Raw genomic sequence first — 21,694 nt, 5'->3', positions numbered from 1 at the left:
AGCCATTGGCCTTTTTGTTTTTGCAAAATTTCAACGGTACACCATGGTGATCCGTTGTCAGTAAATTAATTACAGTCTACTGAAATTATTTAGCAATGAACGGATCACCATGGTGTACCGTTGCAAATAAGCCTAAGAAATGCGCTGTCGTGATTTCTACTAATTGTGCTTACACATAGTGATTACTACTAGTTTAGAACGATTAAACTTCCTAGTTTTTTCAAAACACAAAGCCAAAATTAAGATGAAAATGATGGTGATCCGTCAACGGTACACCAAAATCCCGTGTAACCAAAATAGGAACAGAGTTTAGGACTGGGGATAGACTAGTTCAGGAAAACAACACTCAAACGAACTTGCATCATTCCAGTCTCTTTCATCCAGACAAAGGAAAGCTCCCCCTCAGCGGTACAGAAGATAGGAGGGAGTGTCATAGGCGTATCTCCTTTAAACTGAAAACCCGCATATGTAAATGGCCTTGGGTGCTCGCAGTTGAACCTAATGGCCTTCCAATAGTAACACCGAACCATGCCATAAGACGATATTTGCTGTTCATCTGAAGTAATTTAGAAATACGACTTCCGCCGCTGTTGTACCTACCCTGCGAAGGTTGTACTTGCCGGGTTGCAAAATGAGCTATACATATATGTAAGAAGACTTAAAAGAAACGTTGTACCTCAATTCGGTGGCCCTTTCAAATGCAAAATGCGGTATTTTTCTCTTCTTTTTTTCAATTAGATTTGGACTAATCGGTTATAAAATACGCGACTCGCGCTTGACGGGAATTCAATGTTCCAAGTGGCACAGCCCTTTCGCCTACCGCACCAACTGCGCCGACTAACGCAGTCTTCCTTTATTATTTTAACTGGTAGCCTTATTTATCAGTAGTTATCAGGATATACAACTTGCCTTTGGAACCTTTTCAAACCTTCCTTTACAGCTAATGGCCTACTTTCACTTTGTGGTGATTCTTTTCTGATGAACACATCAGTCTCTCAAAATATCACTAGTGTCGATTTTCTTTAATTGCTTGTGCAAACAAATACAAAAACACAGCAGAAAACACGGAAAATCTGTATATCACCAAACGAGTCTACATACTTTATAGTTTACTACAAAACCGTTAATACTATCGCCAAAATTCTATTTAGCGGCAACTAACATTGCTCACAAGCCTACCACGATAACTTCAGCAATCGTCACATCACTTACGGCGCTGAAAACAATTATTCCTAATAAATACAGTCTCGGTCACAAATGTTGTAACACAGACGGCAATTTGCCCCCTCTCCCCCTTCAATGTTGATGTTTATGGGTTGGAGAGCAAAAACCAACCGGTAAATGCAACATTGATTGGAGGGAGGAGGAGGGGTACGTTATTAACAGCCTTGATGCGCTTCACTTGCTGTTCAAGCGAAGTGTTACAACTATTTATGACCGAGATTGTCTGGGTGTTGAATGACGCAATTCAGATAACAAAAAGCGCCATAAACAATGTATTCTGTAACGTTCGCTTTTATAGGACTTTCGTTATGAAAATATGTCGAAGCATGTTTAGCTACTTATAAAATTGATAGAAAGAGTTGACTTGTTGCTAAAAGGGAAAGATATCTTGTAGATTTACGAGCGAAAAGCTGCACAAGCGTAATGGCCTTTAATTGAACCCTGTTTCGATATTAAACGTCACACGGCCAAGAGCTTTTTACTGAAGCCACGTTAAATTGAAGGACTTTTCGATAGTAAAGTTGCTGAATTTTGTGATATTTCAACAGCAACGATTGAAAGAATTTCCAAAAGAAATAGGAACACTCCCGCGTGTTTAAAAAATTCGTCAAAAAGAGGGCGTAAGTTCAAGCTACTGTAAGTAACACACTGAGAAGGCACCTCATTTGCGGTCTCAGGTTCCTGCGAAAAAGAGACAGGACTTTTACCTGTAAAAGAATAGACACTGTGCATAATGACCCAAACGAGGGGTGGTGGTACCAAGTATTATTTATTACCTTAACTCGTTTTCAGCTCCATAGCGTACAACAGTAAATGTTCTCCTTTTGGTGTGTAAACAAATTCTTACACAGGTGGAGTAGGTAGAAAAAAGGTTGTTGGTTTCATCGTAAGGTTGCAAGTACTATTTTCAACGATTTGTCTTCTATTTTTTACTTAACAATCAATTGTCTTGTTGTTTTGCCTTTTAATAGGTATTGAATTATAGCTCTGCAAAGAAAAACTTATATTTACTGGTATATTCCCTTAGATGAAGGACTCCACCCATTGATTTGTAGAAAATTGCTTTTGTGCAAACAATGAACATCACCATTGTGATCACGGTACACCGTCACCGTTTCTTCCAAAATTATTCACGCTCCCTTTAAATCGGTCTTCTTTGCCTAATTGTTTACTAGAAAATAAGCACTAGAACACAACTTAACAATAGCGAGATGTTCAAGCCATTGGCCTTTTTTTCCTTCAAAATCTCAACGGTACACCATGGTGATCCGTTGTCAGTAAATTAATTACAGTCTACTGAAATTATTTAGCAATGAACGGATCACCATGGTGTACCGTTGCAAATAAGCCTAAGAAATGCGCTGTCGTGATTTCTACTAATTGTGCTTACACATAGTGATTACTACTAGTTTAGAACGATTAAACTTCCTAGTTTTTTCAAAACACAAAGCCAAAATTAAGATGAAAATGATGGTGATCCGTCAACGGTACACCAAAATCCCGTGTAACCAAAATAGGAACAGAGTTTAGGACTGGGGATAGACTAGTTCAGGAAAACAACACTCAAACGAACTTGCATCATTCCAGTCTCTTTCATCCAGACAAAGGAAAGCTCCCCCTCAGCGGTACAGAAGATAGGAGGGAGTGTCATAGGCGTATCTCCTTTAAACTGAAAACCCGCATATGTAAATGGCCTTGGGTGCTCGCAGTTGAACCTAATGGCCTTCCAATAGTAACACCGAACCATGCCATAAGACGATATTTGCTGTTCATCTGAAGTAATTTAGAAATACGACTTCCGCCGCTGTTGTACCTACCCTGCGAAGGTTGTACTTGCCGGGTTGCAAAATGAGCTATACATATATGTAAGAAGACTTAAAAGAAACGTTGTACCTCAATTCGGTGGCCCTTTCAAATGCAAAATGCGGTATTTTTCTCTTCTTTTTTTCAATTAGATTTGGACTAATCGGTTATAAAATACGCGACTCGCGCTTGACGGGAATTCAATGTTCCAAGTGGCACAGCCCTTTCGCCTACCGCACCAACTGCGCCGACTAACGCAGTCTTCCTTTATTATTTTAACTGGTAGCCTTATTTATCAGTAGTTATCAGGATATACAACTTGCCTTTGGAACCTTTTCAAACCTTCCTTTACAGCTAATGGCCTACTTTCACTTTGTGGTGATTCTTTTCTGATGAACACATCAGTCTCTCAAAATATCACTAGTGTCGATTTTCTTTAATTGCTTGTGCAAACAAATACAAAAACACAGCAGAAAACACGGAAAATCTGTATATCACCAAACGAGTCTACATACTTTATAGTTTACTACAAAACCGTTAATACTATCGCCAAAATTCTATTTAGCGGCAACTAACATTGCTCACAAGCCTACCACGATAACTTCAGCAATCGTCACATCACTTACGGCGCTGAAAACAATTATTCCTAATAAATACAGTCTCGGTCACAAATGTTGTAACACAGACGGCAATTTGCCCCCTCTCCCCCTTCAATGTTGATGTTTATGGGTTGGAGAGCAAAAACCAACCGGTAAATGCAACATTGATTGGAGGGAGGAGGAGGGGTACGTTATTAACAGCCTTGATGCGCTTCACTTGCTGTTCAAGCGAAGTGTTACAACTATTTATGACCGAGATTGCAGCTTGTTCGGTCAAGATGACTGGATATTGGCCTCGTTCTTTTTTGCATGTTTATGGACGTCTACTTTATTTCGGTCTGTAAACAGGCAAAAAAAGAACTTGGCCAATTTGCAGCCATCTTGATCTGACCTCACGTTTGTCAATAACCCTTATTATCGAGTTCGTATAGCACATCAATCCGTTAGGCATTATCCTCCTGCCAGGGTGACCCCAGCAGTAGGGTGACCCTACCTGCTTGTAAACACGGCCTAAGAAATAGCAATCTAGTGGTAAAATAATTTAGTATTAGAACATTTCTTTTCACATTTTAAGTAACTTAGACTTGTTTTTTTTTTTCGTAAGTTTTGCAATAAACAGGGCTTTATTTATGCTCTGTGTTGTGGGTTCGAGGGAAGGGGTTTTTGTAAGTTTATATTTGTATCTGTTCTCATTTTGTTCACACCTCTCGTCGCTGCGCCAGTGGAGGACCCACGTCACAAGAGGTTTCAAAATATCAAAGTAAGTCGAATTCAATTGTATCCAGCCAACTTGGGTTTTGTTTTTGATGTGGTTTGCTCTGCTACTGTGAATGGATGAGTGGTTTTCGTAAAGAACGAATTATGATTATTTTACAAGCATTGTACTTTGTATGAGGCTGACAGATAAGCACGTTGCTGAGAGTGCATATCTTTCGTAGTGTGTGGGGTAAGAACATTTAATTCGTGACTACTAACTTTGTGGCCTCGGAAACTTGTGAGGTACTAGCACTCGAATTAAAGCTACATTACGGTAATAACAATCTGAGATGTAGGAAGGATAAGTGGGAACAAGGAGAAGGCAAGACAAAGAGTGCAGGCAATGCAGAAGACAGTTTTAATGGACAGTGAGATGCACTTTTATTACCCAGACTCAAGTAATTTATACGGGGTGTAAGTGCTGGTGCTATCGTACCAATTTCATATTTGTATGTGTGGCATGATAGGTGCTAGTGCATATCTGTGGCACTTTTGCATAGTGTAACACCTTTCCCCTTTTGGGAGATTAAAGTTATTAAAAACTAGTCATGTCTGCAAACATATCAACTCAAATGGTGATGTTCAATTGGACTTTCAAAAGAGTCAGTGTCTAAATGGCTTCCTAAAATGTTCATTCCATAATAATTAAGTCTCTGAAACTTGAAGGAATTCTATGTTGCTTTGTTGAGTGGTGAAGTGTAGGTGTGCGTTCTTGTTCCACTGGTTCACCCACGGGTTTCTTCTGTTGTAGGCTCACTTTCAGGTGAATTTCACAGCAGTCAGCTCTTCCATTATGTTTGTGAGATGGTTCAACCATAGTTAATGCATGGAGATGGTTATGAACCTCGACAAGTTGTTTTGTTTCATGTTTTTTTTATTTTTGGCCTTGACGATGCACAAAAAGCACTTTTTTTCAAGAAGATAACCAATCAAATCTTTCGATTAAATTATGCGCAACTAATTTGCGAACCCCTGCGAAGCAAAAACAAAAGATTGTGCACTGTTACGGTCAATTCAACATCGATTGCGACAAACATTGTTCTCGCTTTTGAAGGTTTTAATGTTTCATAACCAGCCCCTCGGTTAACTATGATTAAACTTTCACATCCCTGATTTATTTGTGATGTCTCCAGACTGGTCAGATGCTGTGATCACAAGGCCATTAATTCCCCATAGATCCATGGTTGGTGCTTTTTTGTAGTCTTAGGTTTCACATACACTTTGTCTCCTGTGGAGAACTCTGTATGTGTCACCGAAACCCTTTTGTTGTACTGAGCTTTGATCTTTGTATTCTTTCTGTGATATTTTTATACAGTAGACTAGGGGACACTGTCTGTGGAATAAGTTGACGTAAGGGTGTGGGGATGATGTCTTTACGTCTTCTTGACATAAGACGTTGTGCTGGTGAGTTTCCGTATCCCTGCCGAGGTGTGTTTCTGGAAGATAGCAGGACCAAATAGGGGTCCTCATGGCACAATTTTTTCAGAATGTTCTTTGCAATTCTAACTGCTGACTCTTCTTTTCCATTTCCCCAGCTGTATTAAGTGTTGTTTTAGCGTGAACTTTGGACTGTATAGGGCGTGCGCAATAGGAACTGGGGAGAGAAGGAATAAAGCATTTCAGTTGTTTATTGACTTAGTTTCGTCCTGTGTCTTAAAATTGGATAACGGTTCATGGTGTCAGAAGTGGTAGCTTCACATTAGCTTTGAACCTTCGCTACGCTTCCATCCAACTGTGAATTATCCGTTGAGTTTTTTTGGAAAGCAGAAACAAAAAGGACAAACGGGACAAAGACATGCCAACCGAGCACGAGGTTTCTCCCGGTGCGATTTCCTCACAGCAAAACCCACCGCCCATAGCTCAAGCACTGGAAGCCGCACCAGAAATCCAACAGGTCACAAACTTTCAAGTCCCTCCACTGGAGAAATTTCCATTCGAGCCGGAGGACTGGCCGAAATGGATTCAATGATTTGAACGATTTCGCAAAGCCACCAGCCTCGAAAAGTGAGGCGGCAAAAACCAAGTTAACACTTTAATTTATGCAATGGGCGATCAAGCTGATGGCATTTTCCTTTCATTTGAGCTCACAACTGAAGAAGAAAATGATTACAATCAGGTAAAAGGCAAATTTGAAAATCACTTCATTGTGAAAAGAAACATAATCTTCGAGCGAGCAAAATTCAATTCCTGAATCCAACGAGAGGGGGAATCTGTTGACATCTTCATCACAGATTTGTATGGCCTTGCCAGGTACTGCAATTTTGGTGCGTTGAAAGACGAATTGATCCGAGACCGCATAGTCGTGGGACTACGAAATCACAACCTCTCAGAAAGGTTACAACTCGATCCGAACTTAACTTTAGAAAAAGCTAGACAACGCGAATCGGTAAAGCACCAACAAATCATACTTGATGGTAGATTTAAATCGAAATCAGTGGAGGTTGACAGTATCGCTAAAGGAAGATTCAAGAAAAAGGAGAAATTTCCTTCCAAAAACTATCCCGCAAAACCCAATTCAAGCCAAAACTTAAGTTCAAACAACAAACCTTCGAAATGTTCAAGATGCTTGGGAAACCCACATTCAAAGAAAGTCTGTCCAGCCCGTTTTTCTAAGTGGAGAAAATGTCAGAAGATAGGACACTGGGCACAAGCGTGCAAAAGTTCAGTGAATCCAAAATCTGGAACTGTTTTTGAAGTTGAGACTGAAGAATCATTTTTCCTCGGTGAAATAGTAGAGTAGACGAAGTGCAAAGCAATAGCAAGACACCGTGGACGCCACGATATCGGTGAATGGAGAACCATTCACCTTATCACTCGGCGGCCATTTTGGAGTCCGTGGGGAATAAAGGCTTTGTCTTTGCATTGTCTTTGCCCGTCCAGCCTCACATTGAATGAGAGGTTCGACGGGCAAAATCTTTTGTTTGGACATTGAGTGATATGGGTCTATTGCTATTCAAGCTTGATAGTGGTGCTGACGTAACAGTGATTCCACGCCACAATTTTCTCGAATTGAGCTAAGCACGGTTACAACGTACCACCAGGTTTCTATTAGGCCCATGCAAATACCGAATGAACTGGAAGGGAGTGTTCAGAGCTCGTCTTACCAATGAACTTAAGTACATTGAAGAAGATATTTACGTTTTAGAGGATCTGGCTCGACCACTCTTGGGCAGGAATGCAGCAGCCAACCTGAAACTCATACGCAGGGTGTGTGAGTTAACCAGTGACGACTACAAGGCAAAAGTATTGCACAAATATCCAAGGCTGTTTACTGGTCTGGGAAAAATGGAAGAAGAGTACACCATCAGGCTCAAAGATGGATCAAAGCCCTTCGCCTTGTCAGTGCCAAGGAAAGTACCAATGCTACCTTGTGCTGAGACTAAGAAGGAAATTCAAAGGATGCTTGAAAGTGGAGTCATCTCACACGTTGAACGTCACCCTAGGAACGCTTGCAGGAGCAAAGTACATCACGAAACTGGATGCAAATTCTGGGTTTTTGGCAGATAAAGTAGTCAGAAAGTTCAAGACCACTAACCACCTTCATTACACCTTGGGGTCGGTATTTTTTCAACGTTCTTTCCTATGGGATCAGCTCAGGTTCCGAGAAATTCCAAAAGTGCATGGGTAGAATCCTTTAAGGATTGGAAGGAGTTGAATGCAACATTGACGATGTCCTCTGTCATGGCCCTACCCAGGAAGATTTCTGCTGATGCATCATCTTTTGGACTGGGTGGGATCCTCCTTCAAGAGCAAGATGATGAAAGCTGGAAACCAGTGGTAATCATATCCAGAGCACTCACCCCAGTGCAGTGTTGATATGCGCAAATCGAAAAGGAGGCCCTTGCCTTGACCTGGGCATGTGAGCGATGCAGTGACTACATCGTGGGTAAATCCATCATTACAGAAACAGACCACAAGCCACTGGTGCCGCTCCTTACAAAGCGTGCACTGAATGACGTCCCTCCTCGGATACAGCGTCTTCGGATGCACCTCATGCGTTTCCACTTGAAAGAAGTCATCCATGTGCCTGGAAAGGAAATATACGTGGCGGACGCACTCTCTAAAATCTAGACAACCGGTTCTGAGTGTGAGACCACAATAAAGGAACAAGAGATGAACATATATCTCGACAGTGTACTTGACTCACTCTCTGTGTCAGACATCAAGTTACTACAAATCAAGGAGGCTCAAGATGAAGACCCCATTTGTAAGGAGAATAAAGATTACTGCCTTGGGGGCTGACCGGACAAGTTTCATCTTCATGACGCACTGAAACCGTATTGGTCAGACAGAGGAGAACTAAGTGTAGTTTAAGGAGTACTGTTAGAATCATCAAGAATTGTTATCCCATCATCCCTGAGGTTAGAAGTCCTCGACAAGCTACACGAAGGACACCAAGGGATAACTAAATTTTCGAACTAATCGCAGACAAGAAATAACTTTCAAATAGAAACACACAATTTTAAATTTGCAAAACATGTTTCGGATGATCAACATCCATCGTCAGTTGTGAATACAAGTAAACCGCTAGTCGGTGTTATATAAAGATAGCTAATAAAATGCATGAGTACTGATTAAATAACAACGTGAATGTGAGGTAATAGAAAATACAATGATGAGAAGACAATGGGTATTGGATGAGGAAAATTACAATGAAAGTGTTAAATTGACATGATTAACTTGCTTGTTTAATGACGGGTTTTCCCAACCTATGTGTAAGGCCTCCTTGATTTTTAGTTGAAAAGGCGAAACAAACCGACATCTTGCTACACGTGTTCGTGAACATTTAACATCTGATAAGAACTCGCATATCTTTCAGCACATTAATGGGTCAGAAGCATGCAGATCTTTATGCTCAGAGGATTGTTTTTCAATCCTTGACACCGCCTCCACGCCTTTTCAACTAAAAATCAAGGAGGCCTTACACATAGGTTGGGAAAAACCCTCATTAAACAAGCAAGTTAATCATTGTCAATTTAACACTTTCATTGTAATTTTCCTCGTCCAATACCCATTGTCTTCTCATCATTGTATTTTCTATTACCTCACATTCACGTTGTTATTTAATCAGTACTCATGCATTTTATTAGCTATCTTTATATAACACCGACTAACTGTTCACTTGTATTCACAACTGACGATGGATGTCGATCATTCGAAACATGTTTTGTAAATTTAAAGTTGTGTGTTTCTACTTGAAAGATAACTAAATGCAGAGAGCGAGCTAAAAGTTCTGTTTGGTGGCCAGGTTTAAGTCGTCAGATACAAGATATGTTGGAGACCTGTAAAATCTGTGCAAGGCACCGATTAATCAGGCCAGAACCACTCATGCCAACACCCTTCCCTGACCGCCATGGCAAATGAATGGAACTGATCTCTTACTCGATCATATCACTTACTTGATAGTGGTTGATTATTTCTCTCCCTATGTAGAGGTAGCCGCAATGAATAAGACCACCAAATCGTCCGAAGTTATCAGAGCGCTCAACGCGATCTTTGCACGACACTGCATTCCAGAGGAAGTCAGGAGTGATAACGGTCCACAGTATGCCTCAGCAGAATTTACCCAATTCGCAAAGGACTGGGGATTCAAACATACAACAAGTAGTCCCTGTTTCCAACAGGCAAACGGCGAGGTTGAACGAGCAGTGAAGACTACCAAGTCTCTTCTGAAGAAAGAGAAAGACCCAACCAAGGGAATGTTAGCATACAGATCTACCCCACCTGCTTGTGGACACTCTCCAGCAGAGCTACTCATGGGACGGAAAATCAGAACCACCATTCCAACTTTTCAAACAAATTTGGCTGCAAGTTGGCCCGACATCGACAAGTTGCGTCAAAAAGAAGCAGAGAGCAAGGACAAATTGAGGACCAACTTCAACCAGCATCACAGACCTGTTCTGCATGAATTTGACCTTGAAGACGTCAAGATCATTGACCGTTGTTTCCAATGGTCAAAAAGATTTTTAGAAGCGTGGCACTCAATTCACGAACCGAATGCGATTGATGAACACATTTACATTCCTGACATTTACAAGGCCATTGGTAATCCTAAGTGACGTTTCCGTGGCCCTTTTGCACTCATTTACAATCGTAAGCCATTTTATGATGAAAAAGGTTGTAGTATTTTAACCGAAACGGTCATAAAAGGTTTTTTAGTCAGTGACAACAAATGTTTATTTCTTTTTATTCAACCTTTTAATTGTTTATTTGTTGTAGCTCTTTTTACTGATTATTGGTGTACATTCTAATGTACTTCCTTCTAATTGAAAGTCCTTTTACAAACACCATCAGTTGGTGACCTTTAAATAGAAAATCAGTCAGAGTAAAGACCAATGTATGGGCTAACCGAATGCCACCTTCTTGCGGTTGATGATGTATGTTTATTGATATTTATTGTTTTGATAACTTGGCAGTGTTTTATTTTGTTAATTACAATTAATTGCATGTTCTTTGTTTAGGATGAAAGGATTGGAAGTGGAACTGGTGAATGGAAAGGAAGACAGTTCTTTGTCTGTAGGAAAGGTTATGCTGCATCTGTTGATATAGAAACTGCCATGCGTGAGAGAGATTTCGATAATGACCCTGGAGAGGCTACGACAAGGACATTATCACAAAAACAGGATAAACAATGTAGCGACTCACCGACACAGGCAAAAAGACAGGTTGAAGAAGTGTTTACAAGGCCGTTGACTTCTTATCTTAATGATAAAACTTCAGGTAATATATGCTGCCATGCTGTTTTGATAACATTGTTCCAAAGACTGATACCTACTTTTTAAAGAATAATATGTTTGTAAATAATATTTAAGTGCTGTAAATAGTCGAAAGAGAGAAATGAACCTCACACTTATCGGAAGAATTAAAGCCTGGAAAATCCAGGTGGCTCCAACTGGATTCAAACCCATGACCTCGGTACATGCTATGCTAGTGCAATTCTCTATTAACTGAGCTGTTGAATCCACAACACAGTTGGGAGCAGACCCGGGGTGGGGGGGGATTACACAGAATTGCGCGAAGAGAAACAGAAGTCAAATTTTGCATTTTAAAACTACTTTTAGATAAAAGCATTCGATGATTATGTCTTTATATCATTAAAACTCATTGCATGTCGTATTTGTAAGCGGTCTCTTTTAGGGGTCAAAATTTGCTTAACCCACGCCCACATTGGTCTCCTTTAGGGGTCACAAAAAGCTTGAGCCACGCCCAGATGGTCTCCTTTAGGGGTTAAATTCAAAATTTCCCACGAGCATCCCCGTCTGTTCCATATGGGAGTTCCCCCCCCCCCCCCCCCCCTCGGGGGAGCAGGTCAGTTTGTTGAGCTCAGGTGTTCCAGTGAAAGGACTCTTTTTGATGAAAGAAATGTATATTTTTGAAGTGTGCGCTATAAATGGAAGAGAGGAGTGCACTTACGAGGACGTATCAGCACTTATCGAGACAGTAGAAGATTAGGTTGTATTTGGTTCATTGGGGAAGTACAAAATAATATATGATGTACTTAGCAGTCGTAGCTGATTTTGTATGTAGCTCTTTTTTCGTGGAAAAGCAGTATTCAGTGCTTACTTGAAGACGAGGATCTAGTTATGTGTAGATTTGATTGAGATATCTTATTCAGATTTCAGGGAAGAAAGAGCTCTACAGGAACCACAAGACAAAGAGCTTCAAAAAGAAAATTTGGAGAGACAACTAGTGGTTTTGCAGCAGCAATTAAGGGAAAAGGAGCAGTGCTTGGCTAATTACCGAGCTCAACTGGAAGAAAGAAATTTAACGGAGACAAATTTAATTCAGCAACTACGAGAAAAAGAGCTTCAACAAGAAAATTCTCAAAGACAGTTGCAGGATATGGAAGAGCAAATCAGAGAGAAAGAAGACGACAAAGCAAACTTGGAGAAACAACTAGAGGTTTTGCAGCAGCAATTAAGGGAAAACAAGCAGTGCTTGGCTAATTGCCGGGCTCAATTGGAAGAAAGAAATTTAAGGGAGACAAGTTTAATACAGCAACTACAAGAAAAAGAGCTTCAAGTAGAAAATTCTCAAAGGCTGTTGCAGGAGATGGAAGAGCAAATCAGAGAGAAAGAAGACGACAAAGCAAACTCGGAAAGACAGTTAAGGGAGATGGTGCAGAGTTTTGAAGAACGAATCAGAGGAAAAGAAGAACAAAAAACAAACCTTGAAACGCAGTTGGGGATGAAAAACCAAGAGTTAAGTGAGATAGAAACAAGCCTTTCAGCAGCTCAGCAAATGATAATTGAACTGCGTCGTCAGGAATCTTGTGATTGGGCCATTTCCCGTGATGAAATCCAGGTAAAAGATAAATACTTAGGCAAGGGAGCCTGGGGAAGTGTCAACGAGGCAACATATTGTGGTTGCATTGTTGCTGTGAAGCAAATCCATGAACTGATTCTCTCACCCCACAACAGGCGTTTGTTTGAGAGGGAAATGAACATTGCGTCAAGATGCCGCCATCCTTGTTTGTTGCAGTTTATTGGAGCAACAAATGATGAAGGAAGTCCTTTGTTTGTCACTGAGCTCATGGAATTGAGCTTGCGAGCTTTGCTGGAGCAACGCCAACTCACGGAAACTGAAATATCTGTAATTTCTTTAGATGTATCTCGAGCACTGAACTATCTTCACCACATGAAACCTTCTCCCATTGTGCATCGAGATGTCAGTAGTGCAAATGTGTTGCTATGGCGACAGGGTGAACAGTGGAGGGGCAAAGTGTCAGATTATGGCACTGCTAAATTTGTGCAACAGACCATGACAGTAGCCCCTGGCGCTTTGATTTACAGTGCACCAGAAGCAGTTTCTTCAAATCAAACTTCCAAGGTTAGTATTTTAAAACTGATAAATAAACCTATCTTTGTATGCCTTTGCAGTTCCTGACCTTTCCATTATCGTGAATTAGCAATGAAATGAGATTGTTCTTGCCAAACGGAAACCAGGACTAATATTGAAACACTTCCGTTCTTGTACTGTGATTGTTAGAAGATATACATTAGTATTTATTTATAGAAAATTAAAATAAAATGAAATTAAGGCAAGAGGCTGTAAATGATGGAAGTTTTAGGGTAAAAGACTGAAACTTGCATGGAACATTTTATCAAAAAATGCCAAATTTCTCTATTTGTTTACATCTGAGTAACTGGTTGAGACCTATCCTTACAATTGACTGTGATTTCTGTGACCTTTGGGAGGGTCTTTTGAAATGTGATTTCCTTTGAAACTTCACACTTGCAAATATCCTTGAGACCGTTTCTCCAGTTATGGTGTTTTGATGTTTACAATTTACAAGATGCTAACAATACGATGCGATAACTTCACTTAGAAAGGAAGACGCAATTAAAATTTCATAGTTTACAAATTTACGACCCTCTAGCTATGCCACGGAGGACAGACCACATCTGACTGGGGACTCCATGCCCCACTCTTTGCGCCAAGTTTGCGGGTTCTTTTACGTCCCACAGGGTTAAAAATTTAGGAATTGTGAGACGGGGCCTGCGGTTTATCGTCCTTATCCAAGAAGAGAGTGTAACCACTTGCAGATGTCATTTCAAAGGCAACGCTTTCTCCTCAGGTATTTGAAGACCCCGAGTGTTGGTCTGCCCGGAGTTCCTACCGCACAGTAGTCCGATGCTCAACAAACTGAGCCAACCAGTCGGCGTTAAGTGCGGTCCTCTTACAGTAATTATAACCCGACTCACTGCTTATATTGTAAGAGACATTACTGTTGCTTTTCTCAGGTTGATGTGTACAGCTTTGGTGTTCTTCTGTGTGAAATGTGCATTCGGGAAATGCCAGATCCCGAGAGACGTGAAGAACAAGTTCTTGTTGTAAAAAACCGTAACTTTCGGAATCTGGTGCGGCAATGCCTTCAGGCTGATCCTGCTATGAGACCAGACATGGCACAGATTATCCAGGAATTGGAACAGGTTTGATGGAACTGATCGGCTGAACTAACACCTAAAATCTTGCAAGATGTCAATTTGCCTGGATATTCCCTAACTTGAAGAGAATTATAGCAACAACGAGTAGAATATATTGGAAAAGATTGGAAATACAATATGTTTAACAATTATTTCATTGTGTCCCGCGAAATTTCGCTTCCCGCACAAATTTCACAGCTTGGCAACACTTGACGCAATCAGTTTCCATATTAGGTGATACACGGAGTCATATGGTAGATGAGCTGATTAACAAGATTTAGTGAACCACTCAGAACGCTATAATCAACATCGCACTATCCGACGTCGAAAGGTTAAGTAGATATGGAATAAAATAACATGAGAATGCAATAGAATTGATTTTATTAGAAGTCCACTTTTCACAAAGGAAACGAAACGAGTCATAAGAAAAGTGATGTAACACGATTAATGAACAAGTAATTTTTATATTAGATAATGTTGTGGTAATGGGCAAGAAAGGGGCAAGAAAGGGAATAGACAGGAAAAAATCCTAGAGTAAGGAAATAATGAGCTAAGGGATGACAAGTGGAAATCTCACAAAGTTGAAATTTCCTCGCCCCAGTTTTAAGAATAATAAATCATTAAGTAAACGCTCAAACATGCGCAGCATTTTGAATCATTCATAAAAATCTGTGTTTAACGTGCTAAACTGCGAGCTGTACAGAGATTTAGAACTAGGATAGACCTAGAATTAGAGCGGGATAGAAAAGAGTGGAATGGAAGGTGAAATGGGGTTGTGACCTTTGTCACTTTTGACCACTGAAACAATAAATTAAATCGTTGTTGTTCGCGCCTTACAAGCTTTTAAAAAGTGCAAAATTCAGAAGAATTTCTTGTTTAAATTTAATGCGAGAAATTATCGAAATAATTTAAATGGTCGTTATTTCTAACGGTAGCAGAGTTAAATAAGGTAATCTTTATTTTCACACGGTTAAATCGTCAGCTATGGGATACAAAATTACAAAAATACAAATTTAAAGTACTGTAGAGAGTAAAGTGTTTCTAAATAAAGCTGCTTTCCACGACTGCTGTTCCTCGAAGTACTTGCTTGATTAAACCTTTAAATTGCCCAAGGGACTCTGCATGCCTTAAGTTGCCATAGGGCTGTTCCATAGAATGGCGCCACTGAGGGTAAAGCTATTTGTAACAGTTAGGACGTAGTAATCGAACATTGAATTATTCCTTAGGTTGTATGCGGTTTCTGCTTTTTTCTTTCTTTATTATTTACAAAATTCGCCCAGAGGCATGTAGGTAAACCCACCACTGATAGAACATATATAGTCTGTAGACAACTCGTGTCGAGATTTGTACACCATCGTAGCTCTTTGAATTTGTTGCTGGCAAGCCGAAGTTCGAATAAATAACACGTATGCGCGTCATAGTTTGAAAACGTCAAAACACGGGCTGCTCTATTTTGTAGCTTTTTTGACTCATTCTGCAAAGATATCCCATAGTTTCCAGAAAAAGTATAATTGCAATAATCAAAGTGTTTTTGTGTCAGAGATTGGTATATTCGATATGAGGTTGCTTGAGGAACAAGGTGCCTTACTCGTTGTATGGCCCCAAATGATGATTTTCTTAGCTAGTTTCTCGATTTGGTTACTCCAATCAAGTTTGTCAACAATAATAAGCCCGAATGATTCTTTGATAGTGACTTCACTAACTTGAACATCATTGATTGCAAGTGTCGGGGAATCTGTAAGAGTACGTTCAATGTACTTCGCCTCTTTAGCTTTCAGAATTTTCAACATTTTATTTAGGACTTAGATGTTAGAAAATGTTCTAACTGCCAACAATGTTTTTTAGGTAATAAAAATTCCGTTTTTTATCTCATTATCAGGCTAAGACTGAGTGTTGCTATACTTTTGCTATAGTTGCTATAGTTTTTAAAACTTGAAACCGACTCGGACTCAGTTTCATAAAAACGAATTCGACTTTATCGTTTGGAGAGAATCACACTGAAAACCCTGGTTCTGTGCGGTGTGGTAATTGAGGAATTTCGCATGGAAATCTTATGACATCGTGTTTTTCTTAGGCAACGTTTACACTAACGTAACGCGGTTACACATCGATACAGTTTCATGACGTCGAAACCGCGTAAAAGTCGATGCGGTTTGGAAGTATTTGCGCGGAAGCGTTTTTGCTAGAAAATCAAAGTCGTGATGGTATAAGCGAGCTCTGCACTACGTTCTAAATTCACTATTTTGAATTGAACAATGCAAATTTCGCGCCAAAATAGTTAGCGTATTCAAATCGAAGCAGTTTCGCTGTTTACACGACAGAGGAAACCGTATCGCTTTGAAAACGCTCCACTTTGGCGGCGGTTTCAAATCGACACGGTTTCGGCAACAATCTCGATAGGTGTCGTGCAAACAGAAGGTGTAACCGCATCAAAAACTGCGTTCGTGTAAACGCTGCCTTAGTACTTCACCATGAGATTTTTATCGTTGTCATAAAAAGGGGAAGGAACCACCAAATTAGCCACTATCAAAAATACCATAATACGCTTTGTTTTTCCCTCCAAAATTTTGCATAAGCATTGTTTCCAGTTTCTTTTGGGACTTACAGTGGTCCCAAGACAAGATAAAAACAATGCTAATGTAAAATATTGGGGAGACAAGCAAAGGGTATTATGGTATTTTTGGTAGTGGCTAATTCCTTTCTGCGAGCCGTAACCTCCCAAAGAATTTGTTCACGAATGACAACAAAAGACGTTACTGTAAACATCACTATTGTAGCTTATTGTGGACATTTTGTTGTTGTCATTTACGTCCTATTTATTTCCTAAATGTTGATTGGCTGTCGAAACAAAGGGAACTTTTGTTTTCGAAAATAGCAAATGTACAAAACAAAGGAAGTGTTTGTAAACATATCGGTTCTTTTTTAAACATTTTAACCTTTTTTTTTATTATTATTTGGTGTATTTTTGACTTGGCGACCTCAAATGCATGGTCCTAAAAAGGAAGGTGTTTGCGAGAGGCAGTTTAGCATTCATAAAAGTAGAGGCATAATAAATTCATTGAAAAATACAGGAGCTTATAACAAATGGTCCCCCAGCTTTCTTTAATCCACGAAGGTAACATGTCGTAGTTCCGCGTTCCTCTGAGTCTAAAAAGTCATTTCGTCATTTCATCTCTATAACAAGAGATCTTACTTGCTAACGTCGTGTTGTATGTTGCCTCCAAACGTACAGACCCACCGGAGAAAAGGAAAACAAAACAACGTAGATAGTGGGTACATGAATTACTGAGAAAGTTAAGCCAAGTTTGTTTTTCTCTCGACTCTACCAGTTTTTGTAAAGTCTTACTTCGATAGCTTGTATGACGAAGAAATCATCTCGGAAGAATCATTTCACACTTAAGAAAGCAGTTTAGATGAAGAACCCGGAAAAGGTGTAACAGTCCTGGCCGCTTCTGAATTCTTCCGTTGGCTAAAGAGTGCCCTTGAAGAGAATGGCGAAGGTATTTAACAATCTTGATAAACTAATAGCGAATGGGATTCCATTTGTGAAGGAAATTTAGGAAAAAATATGAATCGGGAATGAATTTTCTCTGGCCAAGTCTGGATTAACTCACAAGGTCTGATATCCAGATAGCGGAGTGCTCCTCTGGGAGGAGGTATTTATGAAGTTTCGTGTAAGGCTCACGAAACTTCCAAAACTAGTGCAAGGCCCGCCGAGCATCTCGTGACAATCGCTGACTTCGAACGAGTCGCTTTCGGTTGGCTTAGAAGTTGTTTTTGGGATGTAATTGTTGCCAAAGCAAATAAGCAAGTGCCTCGGATTTGTATGTCGAGTCTGTTTCGCTGGTACTCAAAATGTAATCAGTTTGGCAGATAACAAAACTCCGAGCCCGAAGCCAACCCTGGCTTTACCAAAGAATTGAAATGTTGGCCCCGAAGGCTGGCACACACGCACAGTTGTAGACTGTAAATACCACAGAACAAGACTGTAATAATTATTATGGAAAGAAGAGAAAGAATCCTTATTTTGTGCCTCAGAAAAGAGAATTAATTAATTAATTAATTAATTAATGTTTGAATGGATATTTCAGCTATGCAAGGGAAGTGTTGGAGTTTTCTTTCCGGTGTTGTCAACATGATCAGTGGTGGTCTGTCGTATTTCTCTAGCATTTAGTAGATAATTGCGGGTAACGAAGGAGTACGAGTTCTAATCCGGTCAGTAACATCTTCTCAGTCACCAAACTTCGTCAGACACCACGCAATTCTTAACATCCTCTTATTTCATTGGACTAATATAGGGTCCAGCTCTTTTGTGTTCGATTTCTGAACCACCCAACCAACCAACCAACCACGAGAGCCGTTGGAACAGCTGCACATTGCCCCAAATTCGAGATTCCCAGGGTCTCTCTTCTCTGCCTCCTTTGTCGTTGAGAAGATAGACCCTGGTTCAGGCTTGTCACGTGGCACTCCTCGACAAACATTTTCCTTCTAGGGTAGGCTTTTCGTTATATTTTAATTTTGCAACTAAGCGAAAGTGTACAAGGCATCTTTTGAATAAATAAGCTTTACCTTACAATGCAAGTTTAAAAAAAGTCAAAAGAGCTGATGATGTATTCCTATAGGAAGTGAATCCCCACAAAAGCGGTCAAGCTTTTGTGACCGATAAGGCCTCTGATGTCTGTGGTTGCTGAAATGTGTCAATGTTCGAAAATGTTGAAAAATGCGTGCCGCACGTGCAGCACGATCACTTTGGTTCTTTGAACCAATAATATTACTGCTTTTTGGCGTTGCCGTTGCCATAGCCGTCGTCGTTTCTTGAACTTCCTATAGTCTTCTATAACGTGATCAAGTTCTGCATCAGTGATGCTTGAAAACTAAGACCTTCAAGACCATGATCTGTCAAACGTCTGTGAATCGTAGAACGAGAAACATTTAACATTTTAGCAATGCGAGTCCAAGTGAACCCAAGCTCCCTCAATTCTTCCAAAATAGCTGGTGGTATGGCAAGGGTTGGTCTCCTGCATGCGCTCCTTTTACGAGAGGGCTTGCCTAAATCCACAGCGCTGATTGTCCTTATCTCAGTCTCAGCAAGTTGTTGCCACCAGTGTCGATGAATTTTGCAAAAACACTCGCCAAGCTCAAGAAGCAAAGACTGTCGTTCATCATTAATGGTATCTGCCATAACAAGAATAAAAGAAAGAGCCATTTCAACGCCATTAAATACATTAACTGCAATATGGTAGGTTACCTCTTCACATAGTTAATAGAGGGGTTGGTTATGAAACCCGACAAATTTCTTTGTTGTAGGTTTTTGTTCTCTTTTTTTGGCCTTGATCGTGCACAAAACACAATAGTTGTTTACTCCGTACTGAGGAACTAACCAATAGAAACGTGTTGGTTACGTAATTCATGCATAGTGTATGAGCGCAAAACAAAAGATTGTGCACGGTCGTGGACTTTCCAACCTAACTCTTGGCATCTTTGTTTACTCCTTTGGTGTTTGCCGAGCTTCAAAACCAGTCCCCTGTATTAACTATGCTCTTCAGAATCTGTTTCACATTTATCCAATAAATTGAGCTGGCCTAGCGCCAAAGGCTCCCATTCAATTTGTTCCGCCATTTTGTAAACTCAGTAGCCAAGCCCTCTCTCTAAATAGAATAAGATAAGATAGGTCACGTGCATTATTGAATGAATTTTGTTGGAATCATCGAATGAATATTGCTTAAATTACCGAATGAATATTGCTTGAATTGTTTCATAAATGGAGGAGAGAACCGAATGCGTATCGAGGCGAATTTATCGAATTTTACCACAAATTTATCGGAATGTATTGAACAAACTCGCATATATTTGAATTTTATTGTCAATATGGGGAAATTATCAAACGCATATATGCAACATCGAATATTGACACATTTCGGCAACCATAAAATGTCGTGCGGCGTTGACGTTCACAAAAATAATTGATTTCGTTGGTAGTTAATGTTGCTTCTACAGAACATACATTATCATAAAACAATACACCAAACACTACGTTTGCTTGATAAAATGTGTCTCTAATCTTACCGGCGCTAAAAATATACTTCACGATTTGTGTTATAACGCCCGTTTTAAACGTCGCATTTTACATGTGCCGAATTTAATGCAAATGAGCGAGAACAATCGATTTTTCTCATTTGCATTAGATTCGGCGCATGTAAAATGCGACGTTTAAAACGGGCCTAAGTTAAAGGCTAAACTGGGCAGTTGCAAAGAAATATCTTAACGGCAATTTGCACGTAGTTTTTGAAAAACTGTGTACTCGCTGTACAAGCTTGCTTGTTTTCTTACACGGCAGTTATGAACGCAATTTTTGCGATTGCGTAAAATAGCCTGAAAAATTCAGGACTTAACGGGGTTTGAACCCGTGACCTCGCGATACCGGTGCGATGCTCTCGCCAACTGAGCTATGAAGCCACTGACGTTGGGAACTGGTCATTTGTGGGTTCCAATGTTCCCGTGAGGAATGAATCAACGATGAAATGATTTATGAAATGGATCATATATGAACTGCGGATATATGAAATCAAGCGAAGCTATGATCCTCGCAGTTATGAACGCAGTTTTTGCAATTACGTAAAGAAGCCTGAAAAATTCAGGACTTCAAGGGGGTTTGAACCCGTGACCTAGCGATACCGGTGCCACGCTCTACCCAACTGAGGCCCCGTCCCCACGTATCCGGAGATTTTTGTATCCGCAAATTTTTTAAGCGGATACAAAAATATCTGCGTCCACACGTATACAGCGTATACGAATCGTATACGACAGTCCACACGTATCCGATTCGTATCCGGACATCTCAAAGGATTAGTCAACAGAGCATGCGCATTACAAAGAAAGCTGAGCGTTCGATAATTTTGGCGCCACATTCCCGGCTTTCTTGTTTGTTTACTTGAGGTTTCAAGACGTGTGAGCTTGAAGAGCGAAAAAAAATTCCTGTTAAAAAACACCATAAAAAGTGTCTCAATTAAGAGAAAAACAAAAAAACCAAAGACAATTCATTTGTTTGGACGGAGGATGAAGTATTGCTGCTTCTTAAAGTGACATTGGAAAATGTCGCGCGGAAAAAGACTGGTTCTGATACTGTGACGTCAGCGTATACAAAAATATACGGATAGGAGCAGAAATTTCCACTCTGGAGAGCGTATACAGAAATCTCCGGATACATCGAGCGTATACGGCGGACACGTGTGGACGCTAGGTGTATCCGCATAAAAAAAATTTGCGGATACAAAAATCTCCGGATACGTGTGGACGGGGCCTGAGCTATGAAGCCACTGACGTTGGGAGCTGGTCATTTGTGGGTTCCAATGTTCCCATGTGGAATGAATCAACGGTGAAATGAAC

General features: G+C 40.2%; 1 protein-coding gene across 3 annotated transcripts in view; it reads left to right on the top strand.

Annotated features, from left to right (window-relative positions):
* Positions 1-15,745, top strand: part of LOC137997520 (probable serine/threonine-protein kinase drkD) — a 74,577-nt gene extending 58,832 nt beyond the window's left edge. For all 3 annotated transcript variants that reach the window (XM_068843570.1, XM_068843569.1, XM_068843571.1), the window contains 4 exons: positions 4,349-4,386; positions 10,844-11,102; positions 11,998-13,211; positions 14,126-15,745. In XM_068843570.1, coding sequence (XP_068699671.1) covers positions 4,349-4,386; positions 10,844-11,102; positions 11,998-13,211; positions 14,126-14,320 — 1,706 coding nt within the window. In that variant the 3' untranslated portion in view covers positions 14,321-15,745. The remainder of the gene's footprint in view (positions 1-4,348; positions 4,387-10,843; positions 11,103-11,997; positions 13,212-14,125) is intronic.
* The last annotated feature ends 5,949 nt before the right edge of the window (positions 15,746-21,694 follow it).

The sequence above is a fragment of the Montipora foliosa genome, chromosome 3, assembly GCF_036669935.1.
Source record: "Montipora foliosa isolate CH-2021 chromosome 3, ASM3666993v2, whole genome shotgun sequence".
In the NCBI taxonomy this organism is placed as follows: Eukaryota; Metazoa; Cnidaria; class Anthozoa; order Scleractinia; family Acroporidae; genus Montipora; species Montipora foliosa.
Note: the sequence above shows the minus strand (reverse complement) of the source record. Positions and strands in the feature narration are given on the sequence as shown.